The sequence below is a fragment of the Carettochelys insculpta genome, chromosome 3 (genome assembly GCF_033958435.1).
Source record: "Carettochelys insculpta isolate YL-2023 chromosome 3, ASM3395843v1, whole genome shotgun sequence".
NCBI lineage: Eukaryota > Metazoa > Chordata > Testudines > Carettochelyidae > Carettochelys > Carettochelys insculpta.
This window is the reverse complement of record NC_134139.1, coordinates 88,649,331-88,671,544: the sequence shown is the minus strand read 5'-3', so window position 1 is coordinate 88,671,544 and position 22,214 is coordinate 88,649,331. Positions and strand designations below refer to the sequence as shown.

The 22,214-nt window shown below is 45.6% G+C and overlaps 1 protein-coding gene across 2 annotated transcripts in view; it reads left to right on the top strand.

Annotated features, from left to right (window-relative positions):
* Positions 1 to 2,576: 2,576 nt before the first annotated feature.
* The window catches only part of FNDC1 (fibronectin type III domain containing 1), a 123,834-nt gene continuing 104,196 nt past the window's right edge, over positions 2,577 to 22,214 (top strand). Inside the window, exons 1-2 of one of the 2 annotated variants that reach the window (XM_074990294.1) lie at positions 2,656 to 2,772; positions 5,734 to 5,959. In XM_074990294.1, coding sequence (XP_074846395.1) covers positions 5,845 to 5,959 — 115 coding nt within the window. In that variant the 5' untranslated portion in view covers positions 2,656 to 2,772; positions 5,734 to 5,844. Of the gene's footprint in view, positions 2,773 to 5,733; positions 5,960 to 22,214 lie in introns of both variants that reach the window. The other variant, XM_074990295.1, reaches the window with a different exon arrangement.

Genomic DNA, 22,214 nt, shown 5'->3' with positions numbered 1-22,214 from the left:
TGAAAAGTCCCAGTCTCTCTAGCCTCTCCCCATATGGGACCCTTTCCAAGCCCCTAATCATCTTAGTCGCCCTTTTCTGAACCTTTTCTAATGCCAATATATCTTTTTTGAGGTGAGGAGACCACATCTGCACGCAGTACTCAAGATGTGGGCGTACCATAGTTTTATATAGGGGAAGTATGATATCTTTTGTCTTATTATCGATCCCTTTTTTAATAATTCCTAACATCCTATTTGCCTTACTAACTGCCGCTGCACACTGCGTGGATGTCTTCAGAGAACTATCCACTATAACTCCAAGATCCCTTTCCTGATCTGTCGTAGCTAAATTTGACCCCATCATGTAGTACGTGTAATTTGGGTTATTTTTTCCAACATGCATTACCTTACACTTACCCACATTAAATTTCATTTGCCATTTTGCTGCCCAATCACTCAGTTTGCTGAGATCTTTTTGTAGTTCTTCACAATCCCTTTTGGTTTTGACTGTCCTGAACAACTTGGTGTCATCTGCAAACTTTGCCACCTCACTGCTTACCTCATTTTCTAGATCATTGATGAACAAGTTGAACAGGATCGGTCCCAGGACTGACCCCTGGGGAACACCACTAGTTACCCTCCTCCATTTTGAAAATTTACCATTTATTCCCACCCTTTGTTTTCTGTCTTTTAACCAGTTCCCGATCCATGAAAGGACCTTTCCTCCTATCCCATGACCACCTAATTTACATAAAAGCCTTTGGTGTGGGACCGTGTCAAAGGCTTTCTGGAAATCTAGGTATATTATGTCCACTGGGTGCCCCTTGTCCGCATGTTTATTAACCCCTTCAAAGAATTCTAATAGATTAGTTAGACACGACTTCCCTCTGCAGAAACCATGCTGACTTTTGCCCAACAATTCGTGCTCTTCTATGTGCCTTGCAATTTTACTCTTTACTAGTGTTTCTACTAATTTGCCTGGTACTGATGTTAAACTTATCGGTCTATAATTGCCAGGATCTCCTCTAGAGCCTTTTTTAAATATTGGTGTTATATTGGCCGTCTTCCAGTCATTTGGTACCAAAGTGGATTTAAAGGATAGGTTACAAACCACTGTTAATAACTCTGCAATTTCACATTTGAGTTCTTTCAGAACCCTTGGGTGAATGCCGTCTGGTCCTGGAGACTTGTTACTATTCAGCTTATCAATTAATTCCAAAACCTCCTCTAATGTCACTTCAATCTGAGTGAGTTCCTCAGATTTGTCACCTAAAAAGGCTGGCTCAGATTTAGGAACCTCTGTAACATCCTCAGCCATGAAGACTGAAGCAAAGAAATCATTTAATCGCTCCGCAATGGCACTGTCTTCCTTGATCGCTCCTTTTATATCTTTATCGTCCAAGGGCCCCACTGCTTTTTTAGCGGGCTTCCTGCTTCTAATGTATTTAAAAAACATTTTACTATCGTTTTTTGAATTTTTGGCTAGCTGTTCCTCAAAATCTTTTTTGGCTTTTCTTACTACATTATGACACTTAATTTGGGAATGTTTATGTTCCTTTCTATTTTCCTCACTAGGATGTGGATTTGCTGGAGCAGGTTCAGTGGAGGGCAACAAAACTGATTGAGGGTCTGGAGCACAAGACCTATGAGGATAGGCTGAGGGATTTGGGCTTGTTTAGTTTACAGAAGAGAAGACAAAGGAGTGATTTAATAGCAGCCTTCAACTTCCTGAAGGGGAGCTCTAAAAAGGAGGGTGACAAACTGTTCTCAGTGGTGTCAGATGGCAGAACAGGGAGTAATGGTCAGAAGTTGAAGAGGGAAAGGTGTAGGTTGGCTATTAGGAAAAACTGCTTCACCAGGCGGGTGGTGAAGCATTGGAATGCGTTGCCTAGAGAGGTGGTGGATTCTCCATCCCTTGAGGTTTTTAAGTCCAGGCTGGACAAGGTCCTGGCTGGGATGACTTAGATGGGGCTGATCCTGCTTGAAGCAGGGGGCTGGACTAGATGACCTCTTGAGGTCCCTTCCAGGCCTAGGATTTCTGTGATTCTGTGACAGAAGGGCTGCGGAGTGTCTGTACAGCTGTTATGTCCAGAGAACACTGTCTAGAGAGGCGTAACACCTGAGCAGGGAGAGGTATAATGCTGCCAGCGGATGTGCCAGGTTTTGTTGACAAAGCATATTTTGCATGTGGACCCTGGGTTTTTTCCCCACAAAAGCCCAGTTTTGTGGGGAAAAGCCTCTGGTGTAGGCGTAACCCATAAGTACCTACCAACTCAGGTTGTATTCATGTCTCAGAGTGTCTATAGTACATTAATAGGTGAGCTGGTAGCTACTGATGCCGATCCCCTCCCTCTCCGGGGTGTCCTCTTTTCATCTGGTGGCCCTCGCTTTGCAGAGACACCAGTGAGTGCCGGTGGTGGGAGAAAACCCCCAAAGCAGGTCGCAGGCGCCTTCCCTGCCCCCTCCCGCTGCAACGCCGCGGCGAGCCAGGAGGCGGAGACAGAGGGCAGGCACTGGGAAGGCAGTGGCCAGGCTGAGAGGCAGGGGCGGCGGGGCTGCGCAGGGCCATCGGGCTGGCGGGGAGCAGCGGCGCGGCCGGCGCGCTCCGCACGGGACTGTCCTCGCGCCTCCTCGGCTCCAGCCCAGCCCAGCCCAGCCCAGCCGGGGCGCCGGAGGGACAGACTCAAAGCGGCCCCATGGCTGCGGCTGCCGCCCGGGCGCCGCTGCGCCTGCCCTGGGCAGCGCTCTTGCTCCTGGCCGCGCTGCTGCACTCCGGCTGCCCGGCGGCACCAGGTAGGGGCTCCCTCCCCGGCTCCAGGCGCTGGGGCGGAGGGGGGCACTGCCGGGCGCTTCTCCCCCGCGGCAGGGCGACGGGGGCGCGGGGCTGCGCGGAGCACGGGGGGGGGCACCGGGGGAGCACCCCCAGGCGGGGCCCCCGCCACTGCCCACGATCGGAGGGAGGCTGCCCCAGCCTCGCAGCCCAGAAGAAGACTGAGCCCCGCTACATCGGGGTGTGCGCACGGGGCGGGGGCGGGAGGGGACCCCCAGGTCAGTGATGCTCCTGGGGAGGCGGGAAACTGGTCCAGCTCGCCCGCCTCCTCCTCCCCACGCCAGGGGGAAGCCCGGCAGCTTCTGGGCGCGGGGTGTGCGGGCTGCGGGTCGTGGCAGTGTGTGCCGGGAGGAAAGGTTCGCAGCTCCGCGTCTTTCGCAGGGGTTATTGTGGAGCGTGTCTGGTGCGCCCCGGAGAGGTGTCGAGTAAATGGCAGGGGGTGAGCAGAGAAGGCAGAAATCCCCACTGTTCTGGGGAGCGGGTTTGGCCGGGCTCGGTGTGTGAATGACACTGGCCTGGGGTTTTACATGCAAATCCATCCTGGGAAAGGGAGCACGGAGCATCGCCGGTTAACTTTCCCAGCTGCCCGCATCCAGCGTGGGACCCGCGGCTCAGTCAGAGGGTCGGAACCTTTCTCAGGCGCGTCACTCTCCCGCTGCTCAGCCGCAGCTTCCAGCTGCGTGTTGGGAGTCTGTGAATGGCCCTTGGGTTCCACTGCCCCGGCACTGTGCCCCTGACTGAGACACCTGTAGCTCTCAGGGGTTTGCTCCCTGCCTCTGTCCTCTTTCTGTGCCTCTGGAGTCAGGTTTGTGCGCTGAGCAGGCGTGAGCTCTGTCCCATTCCCAGCGCTCCCCACCTCTTCCCAGGCGTCTTACAGGCAGTAAATCGCTCCAGATATGTGGAATGTGTGAGCTGGAGAGTTTTTTTGGCACCTCAGATGTGGCTTATCTCCACCACGTTAACACAGAATGCACAGTTGAAATGATGGCTGCCTCCCAGAGGGCCAAACCAGGACACACACATTTGGGGAAATTCAATCAACTGAGTTGAAAAATGTATTATCTCCATGTCCGATAGAAGCTGTCCCCAGACTGATTAAACAAATCATCTGTTCCTTGGAAAACATTTACTTTCTCCAGCCGCAGAACCCAACGTTAGTTTCTGGAGATACCGGTGAGAGAGCTGCATACAGCTGGTGGCAAAGATAGCCAAGACAATTAAACGTTCCAGTTGAAAGGACATTGATGGTCAAAATTAACATGGTAGATCTCCTTTCCTCCTTTTGCACATAATGTCTGTGCTTGGTAGTTTTTATGACTGTAATTATTGGATACTAATTTTCTTATCATACACTTGGCAGTGATTTGAAGAGTACACTTGCCTGTCCAAAGGGAGGTGATTTTTGACACATCCCATTCTTGAGCATAGGGCCTAATATTTCTCTCACTTTTCATCAGTGTGAAGAGGTGTAAGCTTGGTGGAAGTCAGTCTGGTCTGGCTGAGCTGTGATTAGGGTGGGACTGGGAAACTGGCGTGGCAAAGGTGGTTTTGTGCCAGTCCAGGGAAAACTGAGAGGTGGATTTAGCTTCCAATCTACCTTACAGCACTACCTTACTGAACTGCACCCAGTGGACTGTTCCAAGCCTCAGCTCATCGGGGTGAGGAATGCTTGCTCTGTGCTCCAGTTCTTCAGCCCCGGCCCAGCTCCATGCCATCCAGAGATTCTCCCTATTCAAGGGAATCATAGAATCCTAGGGTGGGAAGGGACCTCAGGAGGTCATCGAGTCCAGCTCCCTGCCCAAAGCAGAATCAACCTGCTTTGAGGGAAACCCTCATTAGGCCAGGGATTCTTTGGCATCTCCGGAACAGAGCTGGAAGTCTGACCCAAGAGAATAACCATGCTCTAATTCTGGGGTAAGCACAACTCAGGCACCTGCAGCCTGCTCCTGCAGGCTCTGCTCAGACAGGACTATTTGTCTGAATAAGGACTGTTACACTGGGTCTCTGATTGGTGAATAAGACTTATTTTCATATGGTTGTGCTCCTCTTTCACCAGCGTTGTACGGAATGAAAGTGCTGTGGTTCTCATGAATGCTGCTGGTCAAACCATCATGCTTTTCTTGAAGCATCAGGATACACTTACTTCCTGCACTTCAGCCTGTCCCCATTGCCAGGAAGCTGTCATTACATTGTTCCCTTTTTGCACCTGTGTCTGCCAATGGGATCTGTTTCTAATTAGAGGGGTCATGGCCAGTGTACAGGCTGTGACATCATTTAATATTTGTTTCATCTGTGACTTCAATCTACTTCCTAGAGCTCAGTGGCACAGGAGATGTGTTTGCTCTTAAGTTTTCCCTTCTGACCAACTTAAATGTTTGATTTGACTTCCCATTTGGAAGCTCAGCCCTGCACTCTTCTGATCAGCAGAGTACAAGAGAATGAAGTGCTGGTCTTTTATTCAGGCAGCTTTTGGAGGGCATTAAGAACAATACAGCAGCCTGTCACATCTTGTCAACGTTCACGTTATACAGTAACAGAGAGGTAGCTGTGTTAGTCTGTAGCCTAACAAAACAAACCAGCAGTCCTGTAGCACTTTAAAGACCAACATAATCATTTATTAGGTGATGAGCTTTTGTGGGGCAGATCCACTTCTTCAGATCTGGAGATATGCCATGTCCAGTGCAGCGCTGACAGTCTCATAACACAGAAATCCAAAAAAAAGTTAGTTATTGTAGCTCCTGTCCTTTCCTCAGACATGAAGCGTCCTTCCCTTCCTGCCTTTTTATAAACCCTAGAAAGCAATAGCATGTATGAGGAGCAAGACAGATGATTTGATGCTTCTCAGTGTAATTTGAATTAAATTGTATTGATTTTGGACTGTGATTGCTTTCTTTATTCACAAGGGAGGTTATATTTTTTTCTAGCTTCTGTGTGCTAAAAGCAGTCATTTTTGGATGGAAGTATTAACCCGGGAGGTGCGAAGAATTAAAATACTGAATATGATGACAACGTTTTGAAGATAGATTCGTTTATTTATGTTGCTTATTGAGCCCCAGTCTTGTTCCTTGCCTCTGTGTTTTTATTCAAAATTTTGGCTATATCTTAGCATCTCTGCAGTTACTGAAGAGCATTTTGATTACACTTGCACAGGTAAGAGATGGTAGCTTTCCAGGGAGATGAGACATAGATCTTAAACTTCTACTTTATGAAGATTCCAATGTAATTTTCTTACACTCGATAAATTTAGAAACCTGTAATAATAAGCATGTATTTAGTCCACAGTTGTTAAATATCCAATGACAGTGGCTTAAACCCCATTCTCTGTCCAGTACTGACAACCCCCTCACCCGAAGTGTCCAAAAATCGTGACTCAAGTCCTCAGAATTACATGATTTGCTTAGAAATAATGAGATATTTATAATAACTAATTTTGGGATCTTTTGATTTACCATCTGATTTTTGAGCTGTAGGATTCATGTTTTCATTTCTCTGCAACTACATAGTTTAACAATTTATTTTTAAAAAGTTATCAAAACCTGGGATTTTCTTGCAATCACCTGACTTCAAAAGCTGGGGCTTTCAGAAAGAAACATGAACTATAGAGAGTTGCAATTATAATATAATATAATATAATATAATATAATCACAGAGGATGAGAAACCTTGTAGATCAAAATAATTTCACTGACACAAAGTTATATATTTTTTCCATTTTTCATTTCTTTGATCGTCATTCAGCAAGTTACTTAAGCATATGACTGCTCCCATTGAAGCCAATAAGCCTATTCAGTTTCTTAAAGTTAGTTGTATGCTCATACCTTGCTGAACTGGGACCTTTACTGCTAGAAAGTCCACATGAACTCAAAGTTCCTGATTTTCTTGGAGAACACTCACTACTGCTGTTCATTATCCACTGGAAGGCAGTATACTCTGGGTGGGACATCATAACTTAATTCATATGGGAATAATAATGATGTCAGGTATAGAGGATTGTGACTTCAAGTGAAGATTAAGTAGCAGAAGCAGATAAACTCTTCACAAATAAAAATTGTGGCCAATATTCTCATATTTATTGGCCTAAATTAGGCTCCAAAATTCACAGTTAGGTGTGGGGCCTGATTTTTCAGAGGGATAACCAAATGACTCAAGGGCTATGTCTGCATTGTGGGAGCTATTTCAGGATACTGTGGTATCGTGAAATAGCTGCGCCGCGTCTATGCAATGTGCCTGTCATTTCAAAATATTCTTCAAAATAACGGGCATGCTATTTTCACATCCCTGTATACCTCATTGCAGGAGGAGTACAAGGATCCCTTGAAATAATGCTTTGTTTTGACACATGGCACTGTTTAGACAGAGCCACATGCCAAAATAGCTTATTTCAAGGTTAGGCTGTCGTGTAGACATAGCCATGGTGAATTACATGGAACTTAGATCACTGCTGTTTACGTACATCAACATAGATTTAGAGGCCTGCATTTGAAAATCTTAGTATATATTTTAATGCAAAGGTCCCAGATCTAAGATATCCTTCAGGAGTTAGATAAGTGTCTTGTAGAAATGATGAACTGTTGTGAAAACCCCCAAAATTAAAATATATGGCCCACAAAATATTATATAAATTGTTCTTCTTTAAAATATATTATTTAATTAGAACAGAAACAAGAATTAAATAATGTACTATAACTGTATTATAAGGAAACCAGTCTTACCTTCTCCCAACACTGATTAGTGGAGAAAAAGCCCAGTGGAACTTCCATATAAAACCAAGAGTATATTACAGTATAGTCTGGAGAAGTCTATATTTTAAATCATTCCTTTTCATCTTGAAACTCTATACTTCAGTCCAGCTCTTCATAAAACAAGGTATATTACCCTTTGAAGGTTGTGGAGCTTGTTCCTATTTTATTGTTCCAGTACAGCTGTTTCTCCATTATTCAGTCTTCATGTCGTCTGGTCAGACCACAAAAATCCATGTTCAAAGTCCAACAGCCCTTTCTGGGTCTTGTGTTCTTCTGGAATTAAATAGACTGTTTTCCTGGAATGGCCATTGGTTCTAAACGTATCTTTCAGCTGTTGCAAGGATAAGACACTAACCCTACACACACTAATTGAATGTAATGTTCCTGAGAGGGAGACCTGTTGACTTCAATGAGATTACTCGTGGTCATAAGCGCTACACTCAGGTCCATATTTTTTAAACTTAAATAATTCTGTTAATCAAACCCACAAAACTAAACCAGCATAGGAGTTTATAGTGAACATATAAATAAGACTGAGAGTAAGATAAGGTGGGTGAGGGAATATTTTTTTTAATCAGTACAACTTCTGTTGGCAAACGAGACAAACACTGGAGCTTATACAGAATTCTTCAGGTTGGGAAAGGTACAAATAAAAAAGAGAAGCTTATGCCCTGCTGCCAGGACTTGCAGCATGAAACCACTGTAGAAATACAGTGATCATGAAGCATATTTTATTGACATACAAGAGTGTGATGGGGTTCTGGGGTCCCCCAAGCTCTGCACCCTGTCCGCAGGCAGGAGAGTCTCTTACTCAGCGGGAAAACAGCGGGTTTATTAGCCGACAGGACACAGCATCATACAGAGGAATCAGTACAGCAGGCAGAGATAGCCAATCCCATCCATGTTGAGGAGAGGAGGCCCCGGGGGGCCCCCAGAGCCGGGGCCTTGCCCCCTCCTTTGTCTCTCTCTCCCTCAGCCCAGACTAACTGCTTTCCAACTCCCAGTTCCAATTCAAACCCCTCAGGCTCCACCTCCTCCTTTGTCTCCAGTACAAAGGTGTTACCTGGTTGTCAGGGTTACCCTCAGCAGGAGCCCCACACCCTCTGTGAGCCACACACACACACAGGTATCCCCCACTCCATCACAGGAGATATCTGGGGGCTGGAAGGGAAAGGGAAATAATCATGTCCTTGTTACAGGAAGCTCTATACTTGCAGCACAGAGAGCCTGATTTATCATTGCCTATGGCCCCTGTCTGGACTCTCTACTTGTTTATCATGTTGACCAAGGCCTGAGTTGTAATACAAACAAAAATAATATCTTAAACATCTAGATGTGGTTCCTACCCTTACCCCTGGGAAAAGGTTCAGGGGCATCAGTGAGGCAGTGAGGAAGGGCGTGTAGACTCATACCTGTCTCGTATCCATTTTGGCCATTTCTGCACATGCCACTTTCTCCAAAAGCAGCATGCTAATAAATGGCCTGCAATATGCTAATGAGGCACGGATGCAAATTCCCCATGCCTCATTAGCATAAGGTCACATGATTTGGAGTCCAGAAGACCTTCTTCTGGACTCCAAAACAAAATGTAGAAGCGCAGCCCCTGGGGGGGCGTCTTCCAGAAGGAAGTCATCCTTCCAGAGGCCCTCCTGGGGGTCGTGCTTCTACACGTTGTTTTGAAGTCCAGAAGAACATCTTCTGGACTCCAAATCATGTGACCTTATGCTAATGAGGCACGGGGAATTTGCATCCCTGCCTCTTTAGCATATTTTGGGCTGTTTATTAGCATGCCACTTTTGGAGAAAGTGGCAGGTGTAGAAATGGCCTTTGTGTTTAAAGGGAGAACCCCATTCACCAGCGCTCTTGATATGATACCACTCATGAACACCAAAGTTACCCTTCCCACCCCTATTGTTCCAAGATAGTCCTAGTTACATTGGGACAAAATACCATCTCAATCTCACCTTTCAACAGATCAGTGATATGCGGAGAGGATTCCTGCCTTAGCTCTTTTCTGAAATGACCCCCAGCTGAGCAGTATAAACCAGCCAGGTTTGGACACTCATGCTAGATAGTCTCTTGCTCCACAAGCAGCCCCATTCACATCAGAAATGGTATCAGAATCTGGCCCCCTCTGAGAAATTGCTGCAGGAAACAACACTGGACCTTCTTTCTATATGATGTGGTGATATTGTCTCACCCAGAAGATACCCTTCTTGGGGGGAAAACCCCAATTATTAGGAAAAGAAAGCAATAGTAACGGGAGACTTAATTTTTAAAAATATAGACAGCTGGGTTTATGATGAGTTAGAGAAACCATATGGTGAACAGCCAGCCAGGTTCGAAGATTGTGGATCTCACAAGACATCTAGTTTGATATATGTGCAATGCTGGGGTGGAGCTGGTGATCACGATACAGGTAGGTATCAATGATATAGAGAAATGTAGCAGAGAGGTCCTGGAGGCCAAATTTTGGCTTCTAGGTAAGCAATTGAAGTTCAAGATCACCATGGCAAAATTCTCTGAAATGCTTCCAGTTCCATGCAGAGCACCAGAAAGACAGGTAGCATTGTGGGGTCTCAAAGCACAGCTGAGACAATGGGGTGGGGAGAAAGGTTTTAGCTTTATTAGGAACTGGGGAGTCTTTTGGGCAAGGGGTCACCTGTGCAGGAAGGGTGGGCTCCACTAAGCCAAAACAGAACCAGATTGCTGGTATGCAAAATTAAAAAGATCATAGTTTTAAACTGAGGGCTGGGGGAAAAGCCAAATCAAACAAGACCATAGAATCTCAGTGGATAGAAATTCCACCTTTAAATAATTGGAGTTCAGTGACAGAAATATCCTACCTGACTAGATGGTGACAGTGATTGTGAAATGCTCAGGGAGATTAGAAAGGTGGCAAAGGTAGAAAATACAACTCTAATGGGGGGATTTCAGTTATCCCCCTATTGACAAGATGGGTGTATCTACGCTTGCATTCCTCTTTTGAAAGAGCCATGCAAATGAGGTAAATAAAAATGCACATGGGTTATAAATTTGCATATTTGGCACCTCATTTGCATACTCTTATTTCAAAAGAGCTTCTTTTGAAAGAAGAAAGCCAGTGTAGCCGCTGCTCATTCGAACGTAAACCCATCTTCGAAGGGTGGTGAAGCATTGGAATGCGTTTCCTAGAGAGATGGTGGATTCTCCATCCGTCAAGGTTTTTAAGTCCTGGCTGGACAAGGTCCTGGCTGGGATTACCTAGTGGGGGTTGATCCTACTTAAAGCAGGGGGCTGGACTAGATGACCTCCTGAGGTCCCTTCCAGACCTATGATACCGTGATTCTGTGATATGCACCAGTTCAAAAACAAGAAACAAATTTCCAAGGCTAAACAACAACATGAAAGTGTGAAGTCAGAGGCAAAAAGGTATCCTGTAAGAACTTGGAGTCAATTCCTAATGAGGGAAACCGAAAGAAACATTAATTCTGGCAGGTCAAGTAATTAGTCATGCCAAGAAAGTCTTTGAAGAGCAACTAGTTAAAGGAATAAAAATGAATAGCAATTTTTTATAAACACGTCAGAAACAGGAAGCCTGCCAAACAGTCAGTGGAGCCACCGGACAAGTGAGCTGAGAAAGGAGCACTCAGGGAGGACAAGCCCATTTCATAGAAGCTAAATAAATTCTTTGCCTCAGTCTCCACTGCAGAACATGTTGAGGAGATCCCCATATCCATCCCCTATTTTTAGGTCATATTTCTGAGAAATTTTCTCAGAGAGAGGTGTTGGTGGAAAAGATTGTGGAACAAATTGGTACATTAAACAGTAATAAGTCACCAGAACCAAATGGTATTTACCCAGGATTTCTAACAGAATGCAAGTATGAAATCGCAAAACTTCTAAATATAAACTATTGATTAAATCAGTGACTGGATGTTAGCTAACATAGCACCTATATTTTAAAACAAAGCTCCTCAAGGCTATGTCTACACAACAGCCCGATTTTGAAATAAGGTAGCTTGAAATAGCCATTTCAAAATATCTTATTTTGAAATAACGCAACCACACGCACAATGCATTTTGAAATAGCATTTCCAGGTCTGTAGTGCCATTGGAGCCCATCAAGGTCTATTCTGAAAAAGGTGTTATTCCTCAGGAAACTAGGTTTACTGGAATCGAAATAACGCATCCACTATTTCGAATTTATTTGAAAATAGCATGTGTGTCATTTAGACGCTGACAAAGTTATTTCAAAATATCTTCTGTTATTTTGAGATAATTTAGCTGTATAGATGTATCCAAGCTGATCCTGGCAATTACTGCTTGGTATGCCTAACTTTAATTCCAAGCAAACTGATTGAAATTATAGCAAAGGGCAGGATTATCAGAAACCATGAAACATGGCATGCTGGGCAGGAGTCAATGCAGCTTTGCTAAATTCTTTGCTAAAGAAATTCTTTGCTAAAACGAAATACATTTTTCATTTTGTAAAGGCAAACTATGCGTTTCCAACCTAGTGGAATTCTTTCAGAGTGTGAACAAGCTTGTGGATAAGGGTGATCTTATGGATCTAGTGTACTGGGACTTTCAGAAAGCCTTCGCCAAAGGCTTTTAAGCAAAGTGAGCAGTTCAGGGCTAAAAGGGAAACACTGTCATAGATCAGTAATTGGTTAAAAGAGAGGAAACATAGTGTATGAATTAATGGCCGGCTTTCACTATGGAGAGAGCTAAATAACAGCGTCCTCCAAAGGTCTGTTCTGGGACTTGCAGTGTTCAACATACTCATAAATGATCTGGAAAAGGGGGTGAACCGTAAGGAGTCAACATTTGCAGAAGATACGAAAGTACTGAAGATAAGTCTAAAGCAGACTGAAGAGTTACAAAGGGATCTCCCAAAACTGGGTGACTGGGTAAGCAAATGGCAGATGAAATTCAATGTTGATAAGTGCAAAGTAATGCACATTGGAACTATACATACAGGCTGTGTCTACACGTGCACGCTACTTCGAAGTAGTGGCACTAACTTCGAAATAGCACCCGTCGCGGCTACACGCGTCGGGCGCTATTTTGAAGTTAACTTCGACGTTAGGCGGCGAGACGTCGAAGTCGCTAACCTCATGAGGGGATCGGAATAGCGCCCTACTTCGATGTTCAACGTCGAAGTAGGGACCGTGTAGACAATCCGCGTCCCGCAACGTCGAAATTGTGGGGTCCTCCATGGCAGCCATCAGCTATGGGGTTGAGAGACGCTGTCTCTCCAGCCCGTGCGGGGCTCTATGGTCACCGTGGGCAGCAGCCTTTAGCCCAGGGCTTCTGGCTGCTGCTGCTGCAGCGGGGGATTCATGCTGCATGCACAGGGTCTGCAACTCGTTGTCGGCTCTGTGGATCTTGTGCTGTTTAGTGCAAGTGTGTCTGGGAGGGGCCCTTTAAGGGAGCGGCTGGCTGTTGAGTCCGCCCTGTGACCCTGTCTGCAGCTGTGCCTGGCACCCTTATTTCGATGTGTGCTACTGTGGCGTGTAGACGTTCCCTCGCAGCGCCTATTTCGATGTGGTGCTGCGCAACGTCGATGTTGAACATCGACGTTGCCAGCCCTGGAGGACGTGTAGACGTTATTCATCGAAATAGCCTATTTCAATGTCGCCACATCGAAATAGGCTACTTCGATGTAGGCTTCACGTGTAGACGTAGCCACAGAATGACAGGGTGTAAACTAGCGTAAGAGAGTCATTGTGAATAGTTTCCTGAAAAGGTTTGCTCAGCTTTCAGCAGCACTCACAAAGTTGACAATGTTAGGAACTATTAGCAAAGGGATCAGAACATATCCTATCACTACAGAAATCCATGGCGTGGGCATGTCCACACCATGAATGTTGCATGTGGTTCTAATCAGCCCACTTCAAAAATACGTACAGGTCGAACCTCTCTTGTCCGGCACCCTGGGTCCCTGACTGGTGTTGGATGAGAGAATTACCCCAGATGATGGGAGGTCAATATTTCCTAGCACACTAGCAACACTCCCACTGCTTACTGAGCGCTTAGAAGACATTTAGGCGTAAGTTATAGCTAAATAACAGCAGAGACCACTGAGAGCCAGGACTGATGGCTGTAAAAAACTTTATGGAACCATGAGAAACTTAGCCACACCCATGATAAATGGTCATCTGGCTAACTAAAATCATGCCAGATTATGGAGTTTGCTGGACAAGAGAGTTCCAGATTAGAGAGGTTCAACTTGTATTAGAATTTGAAAAGTTACATTGAAGGGTGACAAAAATGGTTATTGGTGTGGAATAGCTTCCGTACAAGGGAAGATTGAAAAGATTGGGACTGTTCAATTTAGAAAACAGATGACTAAGGAAGGATGTGACAAAAGTCTGTGCAGTCAGGAACTGTGTTATCCCCTCGCTTAACAAAAGAATCAATGAAATAATAGGTAGCAGGTTTAAAACATACAAAAAGAAGTACTGCCTCACACAACACAAAGTCAGCCTGTGGAACTTGCTGCCAAGGGAGGATCTGAAGGCTAGAACTATTAACGATATTCAAAAAGGAATTATATGTGTTTATGGAGGATAGGCCCTTTGATGTGTACACTAAACCCTTTCATGTCCATCATTCTGTCATCTGGAACATATCTGGCACCCCATTTGCATATTCTTCTTTCAAAAGAGCTTCTTTCCATAGAAGAAAAGCAGTGTAGATGATGGTGAAACCATCATGCGGTTCTTGAAGCATCAGGATACACTTACTTCCTGCACTTCAGCCTGTCCCCATTGCCAGGAAGCTGTCATTACATTGTTCCCCTTTTGTACCTGTGTCTGCCAATGAGATCTGTTTCTAATTAGGCAGGTCACGGCCAGTGTACAGTAAACCTCATCTTCAAAAGAACGCTTCTTCCCCCTCCAAAAATAGGAAGGAGGGTTCTTTCGAAGATGGGGTTTACTTTTGAAAGAGCTGTATCTACACTGCTCTTCTTCTTTCTAAAGAAGAATATGCAAATGAGGTGCCAGATATGTAAATCTGGCACCTCATTTGCATTTTTGATTTCTCTCATTTACATACCTCTTGCGGAAGGGGAATGCAAGTGTAGACACAGCCATACTGTATTTGCTGTATTTATTGTAGACACAGTCTGTAAGTTCACAGTATACCGTACTACTGTTGTTAGCAAATAAAGTACTCTGCATACATTTTTATTTATTTCTTAATATTTAATCTTCTTTTTCTTTCGTGTTATGCATTGCTAGGTATACCTCTCTATTATCCAGAATAATTGAATATCCAACAATCTCCTGCTCCCCAGACTGCCAGCTATGAAAGAGTTTACTGTATTGGGCAAGACGGTCAGGAACACAGCCCTGTTCCCCAGATGTCCTACACTTTCAACTGGCAGAAGCTGGGGTTGGACGATGATAACTCAGAATTGCCCTATTCTGTCCATTATCTCTGAAGGATCTGGCATACGTTACTGTTAGAAGACAGAACACTGAGCCAGGTGGACCAGTGGTCTCATTGCGTATCATCATTCTGGGATCTCTTGCATCATATCCAGAAGCCATGCCAAATTCAGTTGCATATCTGTGTTTTTTTTTACTGGTGAATTCTTTGCAGATAGCACGCAAGACTAGGCACTGAGAAGCTGTGGGAATCCAAAGCAGAAAGCTCTCAGACTAATAGAAGACACTCTGCTCTTTCTAACATTGAGGCTGTGATGGAGTCGGGGGAGTGCATGTGTGAGACTCAGGCTGGATATGTGTGAGACAAGCAGAGCAGCTCCCAGTGGTTAAGGATGACCCTGGGGCTATAACCTAGGCTGGCAAGTAACACCTCTGCCCTGAACGAGGAGGGAGGAGCTGAGCTGGGTTTGATTCGGGGGCGGCAGTTAGAAGCTGGAGGGCAGAGGGAGCTGGAAGGCAGCCAGCCTGGTGATGGGGGAAGCTACACCTGAGAGGGGCACCCCTCGGGCTCTTCTCCCCAGGATGGGTTGGAATGACTGCCTCTGACTGCTGCACTGATGCTTCTGTAAGAAACTGGGCCTCTGTCGCCTAATAAACTTCCTGTTCTACCTGCTGAGTGAGGCTAGGTCTACACGTGCCCCAAACTTCGAAATGGCCATGCAAATGGCCATTTCGAAGTTTACTAATGAAGTGCTGAAATGCATATTCAGCGCTTCATTAGCATGCGGGCGGCAGCGGCGCTTCGAAATTGACGAGCCTTGCCGCCACACGGCGCGTCCAGACGGGGCTCCTTTTCGAAAGGGCCCCGCCTACTTCGAAGTCCCCTTATTCCCATGAGCTCATGGGAATAAGGGGACTTCGAAGAAGGTGGCGTCCTTTCGAAAAGGAGCCCCGTCTGGACGCACCGCGCGGCGGCAAGGCTCGTCAATTTCGAAGCGCCGCTGCCGCCCGCATGCTAATGAAGCGCTGAATATACATTTCAGCGCTTCATTAGTAAACTTCGAAATGGCCATTTGCATGGCCATTTCGAAGTTTGGGGCACGTGTAGACACAGCCTGAGAGTCACTCCTGCCTGCGGACGGGGTGCAGTGCATGGGGACCCCTGAACTCCATCACAGAGGCCATTGTGTCTTTTATGATCACTACCAAACTGTCTTTGCTGTGACTCTTCCCACAGAGTTTTTGATCTGTTTTGTCTTTATCATCTGTTTGACTTCTCACTAAAGTTAATGCTGAAATAAAGCAAGTGCTAAGGCCTGTGACATAAATTATGCTGGGTCTGGCTCCACTGGATTGAGACTTTCACATAGCTGTAAATGAGCTTTGTTTTTATTCTGTATGTACCTATTTGACTAGTAGCAAGGGCCAATTTGTAGTTAAGGCACTGGATTAAGATTCAGATCTACTTCAATCCCTGGCTCTGATACACGCTTCTGGAGTGACCCTGGCCAAACCTTCTAAGCTTTCTGCTCCCCCATTTATAAAATGGAAAGAGTAACATTTCTCTCTCCACTGGAATGCTGAGAGGATTAATGCAGTGCCATCTGTGAGGCAGTAAGGATGAGGACTAGCACCCTGGAAAAGCCTATAATGAATTTATTGAGCTACTTACTGTGGTCTGACCCCAAGTCCATGGAACTCTTTCCATTTGGCTTTTGTGGATTTTGGACGAGGCCCTGCTTTTGATGAGGTCAACCATAGTAGTCTTTTCAGAACTCATTTTTCAGTGACAAAATGAATGCGAGGAATGCTCAAAGATTCCCACAAGGAAAATGCAATCACTGTATGTTGATTTAAAACTTGGTATATTAGACTTTTCAATAGCATGCATATTGTAACCATGAACCATAAACCATATTGTAAGCTACTCTCAAATTGTCTAATTCGACTTTGTATATGGTGTTTGAACATCCTGATAATTTGCCCTGAACTTCCTCCACCGTGTTTTCTTGGGCTTGAAAGGGAAGCTGCCCAGTCATTTAGAGTCATAGTGTAGACATTGGGATAGATCAGTGGTTCTCAACCTATTCTCAATTGTGGGCCACCTGTGCAGCAGTCTATGTGTTGCATGGGCGGCATCCAAACCATACCTATGCTACTGAATGGCCCTGAGGTTGTCATGTGAGCTGCAGCTGTGTGCTGATTGGGCTGCAAGTAGCCTGTGGGTTGAGAACCACTGGGCTAGACCCACAATTGCAACACCTAAGCTGAGACATCCTTCTGCTTGCAGGAATCTACAGCTCTGAATTAGGTGCCCAGCCTCCCTATGCCGTGTGTGGGGAAAGTTAGTCACCTGTGAAAGGGTTGTGCAGAAGCCAGTGTGCTGGTGCAGGGAGCTCCCATAAGGTAGTCAGTCAGAAATACTGAGCAGAGTGGTGTGGCCTGTGCTTCAGCACTCACAGGGAGTTAGGCACATTCTTCAACTCAGGATTCACAACAGCAAAGCCCCTCCTGGAGTAAAATGCCTAAGCCAGTCATCCTTTTCTCGAGAAAAATAGTTCTGAACATGCCTCTTGGCCCCATGCCCTGTAGCCCAGGAACTGGCCCAGTCTCTAAGGATACAGTTAAATCCCCATTCATAAACGGATGCCTGCAGTACATCCTTTGCATCAAATGGCAACACTCCACCACAAATGAGGAGCTTTGGAACAGAGTAGGATGAGAACTACTTGACATTCAAATCAAGAGGAGAAAGTGGGGGTGGCCAGGCCACAGTCTCAGAAAACCATCATCCAGCACAGTCCATCAAGCTCTCATGTGGAGCCCACAAGAAAAATGCAAAAGAGGAGGACATCAGGCCACATGGTGAACGTCTACTGAAATTGAAGGACAACAACTCCTGGAGTCATCTAGAAGTTTTGTCCCGAGACAGAGTGAAGTGGAGGAAACTTGTAGATGATCTGTGCTCCACATGGAGTGCAAGGGTTTAACTCGAGTAAGTCTGCCTGATACGGAGTAGATCTTCTACCTCCCATATGAGTGCCTTGCTATAGGGTCATAGACCAGAATATTGGAGCTGCGATTGGAATATGGGTCTCCATTATCTCCCTTACACCAGGGGAGTGTCTTAACCAAGGGGTTATTGAGGGACACTTCCTCCTGCAGGAGCTGGGTTATGTGCAGAGCCTGTCCTGCTAGGCAGCCGCTGGAAATGCTTGCTGGATGGGGAAAGGTGAGGGAATGCTAGTTTGTGAATCCTCTCATGGAACCATAAGACTGGAAGAGACCTTGAGATCATCTAGTTCAGTCCCCTGCACTCATGGCAGGACTCAGTGTTATCTAGACCGTCCCTAACAGATGATGGAGATTCCACAACCTCCCTAGGCAATTTGTCCCAGTGCTGAACCACCATGACAGTTAGGATCAGGGCAGAGGTGGCCCAGGGCACCCCCCACCCCCATCCCACCTCTTCACACCCCCTTCTCTATCCCTTTCCCCAAGGTCTGCCCTGCTCCATCCTGCCCAGCCCCTTCCTGCCCTGGCTCTGCTGTCTCACACCCCCATTGCATCCCTGCCCTGAAGCCCCCTTGCCTGAGAGAAGCAAGCTGGAGGATTACTAGGGGACCTAGTATGGTGTGGCAGCAGGGGCTGGGCTTCCTCTGGATGCTCCGTAGAGGCAGGAGCTGCAGCAAGTGGAGCAACCCAGCAGCCTGCTTCACTCTGCTGCCCCTCTCCCAGCTGGGTTGCTCCACTTCACTGCGGTGATGGGCAGTGGAGCATCCCACCCAGCCGCAGCCCACTCCGCTCTGCTCCCCTGAACTGTATTGTGAAGAGTGTAGGGGGCTGGGGCCAGGGTTGGGTTCCCACCACAGACAGCAGTGGGATCTGAGAGGGGTTTGAGGATCTAAGTTGTAGACGTAGGCACCAGAAGCGGCAGTTAAACGTGTAAATCCCCTTGTGTTTTTCAAGTGGGTTGTACGTTATCTAAGACTTTTAATTTCTGCTTTTTCAAATATGCCTAAATTCACTGAGCTATGTTTGTCATATCCCACTGTTTTCTCATACCTAAAACTTTCCAAAACAAAGTTATGTGGTTGAAAGATCATCTCTGAGATGCTCAGTAACATTCTGTAAGACGTGTATCAGAACATAATAAGGCCTTTTCTCTTTGTGAAATCATAATACACATTTGTTCCAGTTTGATACAAAGGTGTCAGTTCATTTGCATTGGAGAAAAGAAGAGTCTTGGAGTTTATGTACTTAGCTGCAACTCAGGAAATATGAGCACAGATCTTGACTCTTCCATTGACTACACTTAGGATAGATTGCTACGGTCATGGTTTGGCAAACACTGAAATCAGTGGGGACTGACTACTCCTGGGAGCAAGTTTAAGCATATGTACAACTTGAACAGCTCAAGCCTTCAAACTGCTGTTCCTTGATTTCTGTAGCTGTAATATTGGGATAGTGAAGTTTCCCTACCATGCTGAGAGGTTGGAAGGATAATTTAATGTAGTGCATAGTTCTAGATGCACTGTGGTGAGATAGTTACATAACTAGGTCTGAAGGGTGTCCATAGATAAGTAACTCACCCCTTCCACTTCCTATTCACTCCAGACAAGTGTGAATTTCAAAGCCTAATTTGGACTATTTAAGAGTATCCTCACAAAGCACAAGTCATTTGCATTTACTAGGTATTTAACTTGTTAATTTTATTATTGGTGTAATTGATAATTATATTTTGTTACATTGTAGTAGTGCAAAGGGGCATCAGCCAATTTAGAGCCCCATTATGCTGGGCGCCATGCATATAAAATCATCACTTTTAGGAAACTAAATTTAAAACACTAAATTAACGTGATTTGAAGACTGCCTGCTAAAATGACAGAAAGCTAGGAAATGTAAACTGTCTGGTTCAAACAGCAATATTTATAGTTTGGATTACACATGTGGAGGATTTTTATATTCTGTTTTTTCTGGTTAAATATGTTGCTTAATGTATTATTGCCTAGGTTGTTAAAGGTTCAGCATAAAGTATGTAGGATATGCTGTTGCATATAATTTTTGCGTGTCCAGACATTCTGTGATTTTTTTTAATTATGCAACTTTACTGCTGAATTCATAGAGGCCCTGATTCTGCAAAGACTTAAGCATAAAGTCAAAGGGATCACTCTGAGTGCATAGAGTATGTAGGTCATTGCAGGATTGGGGCAATAGGTTTTTGTTTTACATTGTGGCTGCATCTACACTGCAAGATAAATTCGAATTTATTTATATAGATTTTCTAATTTTGGAATTTATAAGTTTGATTTTGACCAGCCTCACTTCACACTATGCTCCCCACAGGGTCGAGTCATTGCTGCAGCAATCCCAGGTATGGGCCAAGGGGATGGAGGATGTTGCTGGATGACCAGTTGAGATATTCTCCCCCGTCGGCAGCAAGCCCCTTAGCCACCAAGGGAGACTTTTCCCCGGCAGCAGCAGGAATCCCAGGTATGGGCCTGGGTATATGTGCTGCTGGATGACCAGCTGAGTTGTTCCTTCCCCATGGCAGCAGCAAAGCATCCCATGCCTCAGCCTCCAGGGGAGACTCCCCCATGGCAGCAGCAAACCCCCAGTATCTCAACCACGGGGGAGACTTCCCCACAATAGCAGCAAAGCGCTCTCTTTCCCCTGCGACTGGCAGCATTGCCAGCACTGAACGGTAGGCACAACCTTTTATTGAGTTGGGTTGGGGACTACCCACGTGATGTGTCTGAGCACGGGAAAGACCCAGACTGTGTGAGGCCTGGCAGGGAGGGAAGGGGGTTCTCACACAAATGTAAACCTCCGAGAAGAAGTTTCTCGGGCATGTTATGCAAGCACGACTCCCAGCACAGGTTTGTTGACACATGGTACGGCAGGGCAGGGGCTGGCGCCAGGCAGCGCAGAAAAAAACAGCAAGTGTACAGAGAGTTGTGAACTCCCTGCAGGGGCTGTTTGAATGGGTAGGTGCATGCTAACAGCAAAGAAAGAAAGAAGCCATTTCTCAGGCTGTCATAAATTAACATTAGCCCACAGCTAAAGGCTTGCTGCTCCCGCTTGGAAAATCAGGCTCTTCCTGTTACTGGAGAGCAGTGGCCAGAGCGGAGCACTGTGAGGCATTATGGGTTACATGTGGGACGCCTCTGAGGACTAATAAATTTGATTTTAAGACATGGCGTTTCCACACTTGCCTTTAATCAAACTTCTAAATTTGAGCTTGACGCTACACCCGTCAGGTAACTTCAGTTTTGTAATCTTGAGATTAGTGCACCCAAAATTGAGCTAATGGTCTTTACAGTGAAGACAGTCATGTGGTAAAATCGAGCTAACTGAATTAAATTTGAATTTATCTTGTAGTGTAGACACAGCCTTAATTTGATTAGTTGAATTTGAAACAATAGTAATTCACCTCCACTGCCACTAGATGTCTCAAATAGTACATCGTCCTATGACTCTAGGCCTCTTGTGCAACCAGCTGCTCTGCCAGCTGCCCAAACATCAAAGTAGCAGTCTGGCCCAGCAAGTGGTGCTCATAGGCTGGGTCTATACTTGCCCCCAACTTCGAAGGGGGCATGTTAATCAGGGCAACGGGAAATTACTAACGATGCGCTACGGTGAATACACAGCATTTCATTAGGCTAATTCTCCCCTGTGGCAGCTTCGAAGCTTCGAACTTAGAAGTGCTGGCATGCGTGTAGCTGTGGGCACTTTGAAGTGCCCGCGCTGCTTCAAAGTCCCTTCCCTCCTCAAAATTTGAAGTTTGAAGCTTCAAAGTTGCCATGGGGGAGAATTAGCCTAATGAAGTGCTGTGTATTCACCGCAGCACTTCATTGGTAATCTCCCATGGCCCTGATTAACATGCTCCCTTCGAAGTTGGGGGCAAATGTAGTCAAGCCTATAGAGTCCCAAAGGCCTCCCAGGAGCAGTGTTACTCCAGCACCACAATGGCTACCTAAACATATAAAAGGAGTGCATGTAACAAAAGTAAAATGACAGGAATAGTCTAGGCATACTTAATTCTGCCCTTGGTGAGGGGATGGATTAGGAGGTGTCTTGAGGTCCCTCCCCACTCTCTAGTTCTATGATTCCTCTAAGCTGTGCATTGTTTTACTGTGTTTTGAAGTGTATTTCATGAGGAGACCTGGGAACCCATAATTGATGGGAGTCTGATACAAACACCAATATGGACAGAAATGGATTTCTGATCAAATATTTTAAGAACTTCAGTGAAAAAGCATTTTTTGGTTATTTAAACATATTC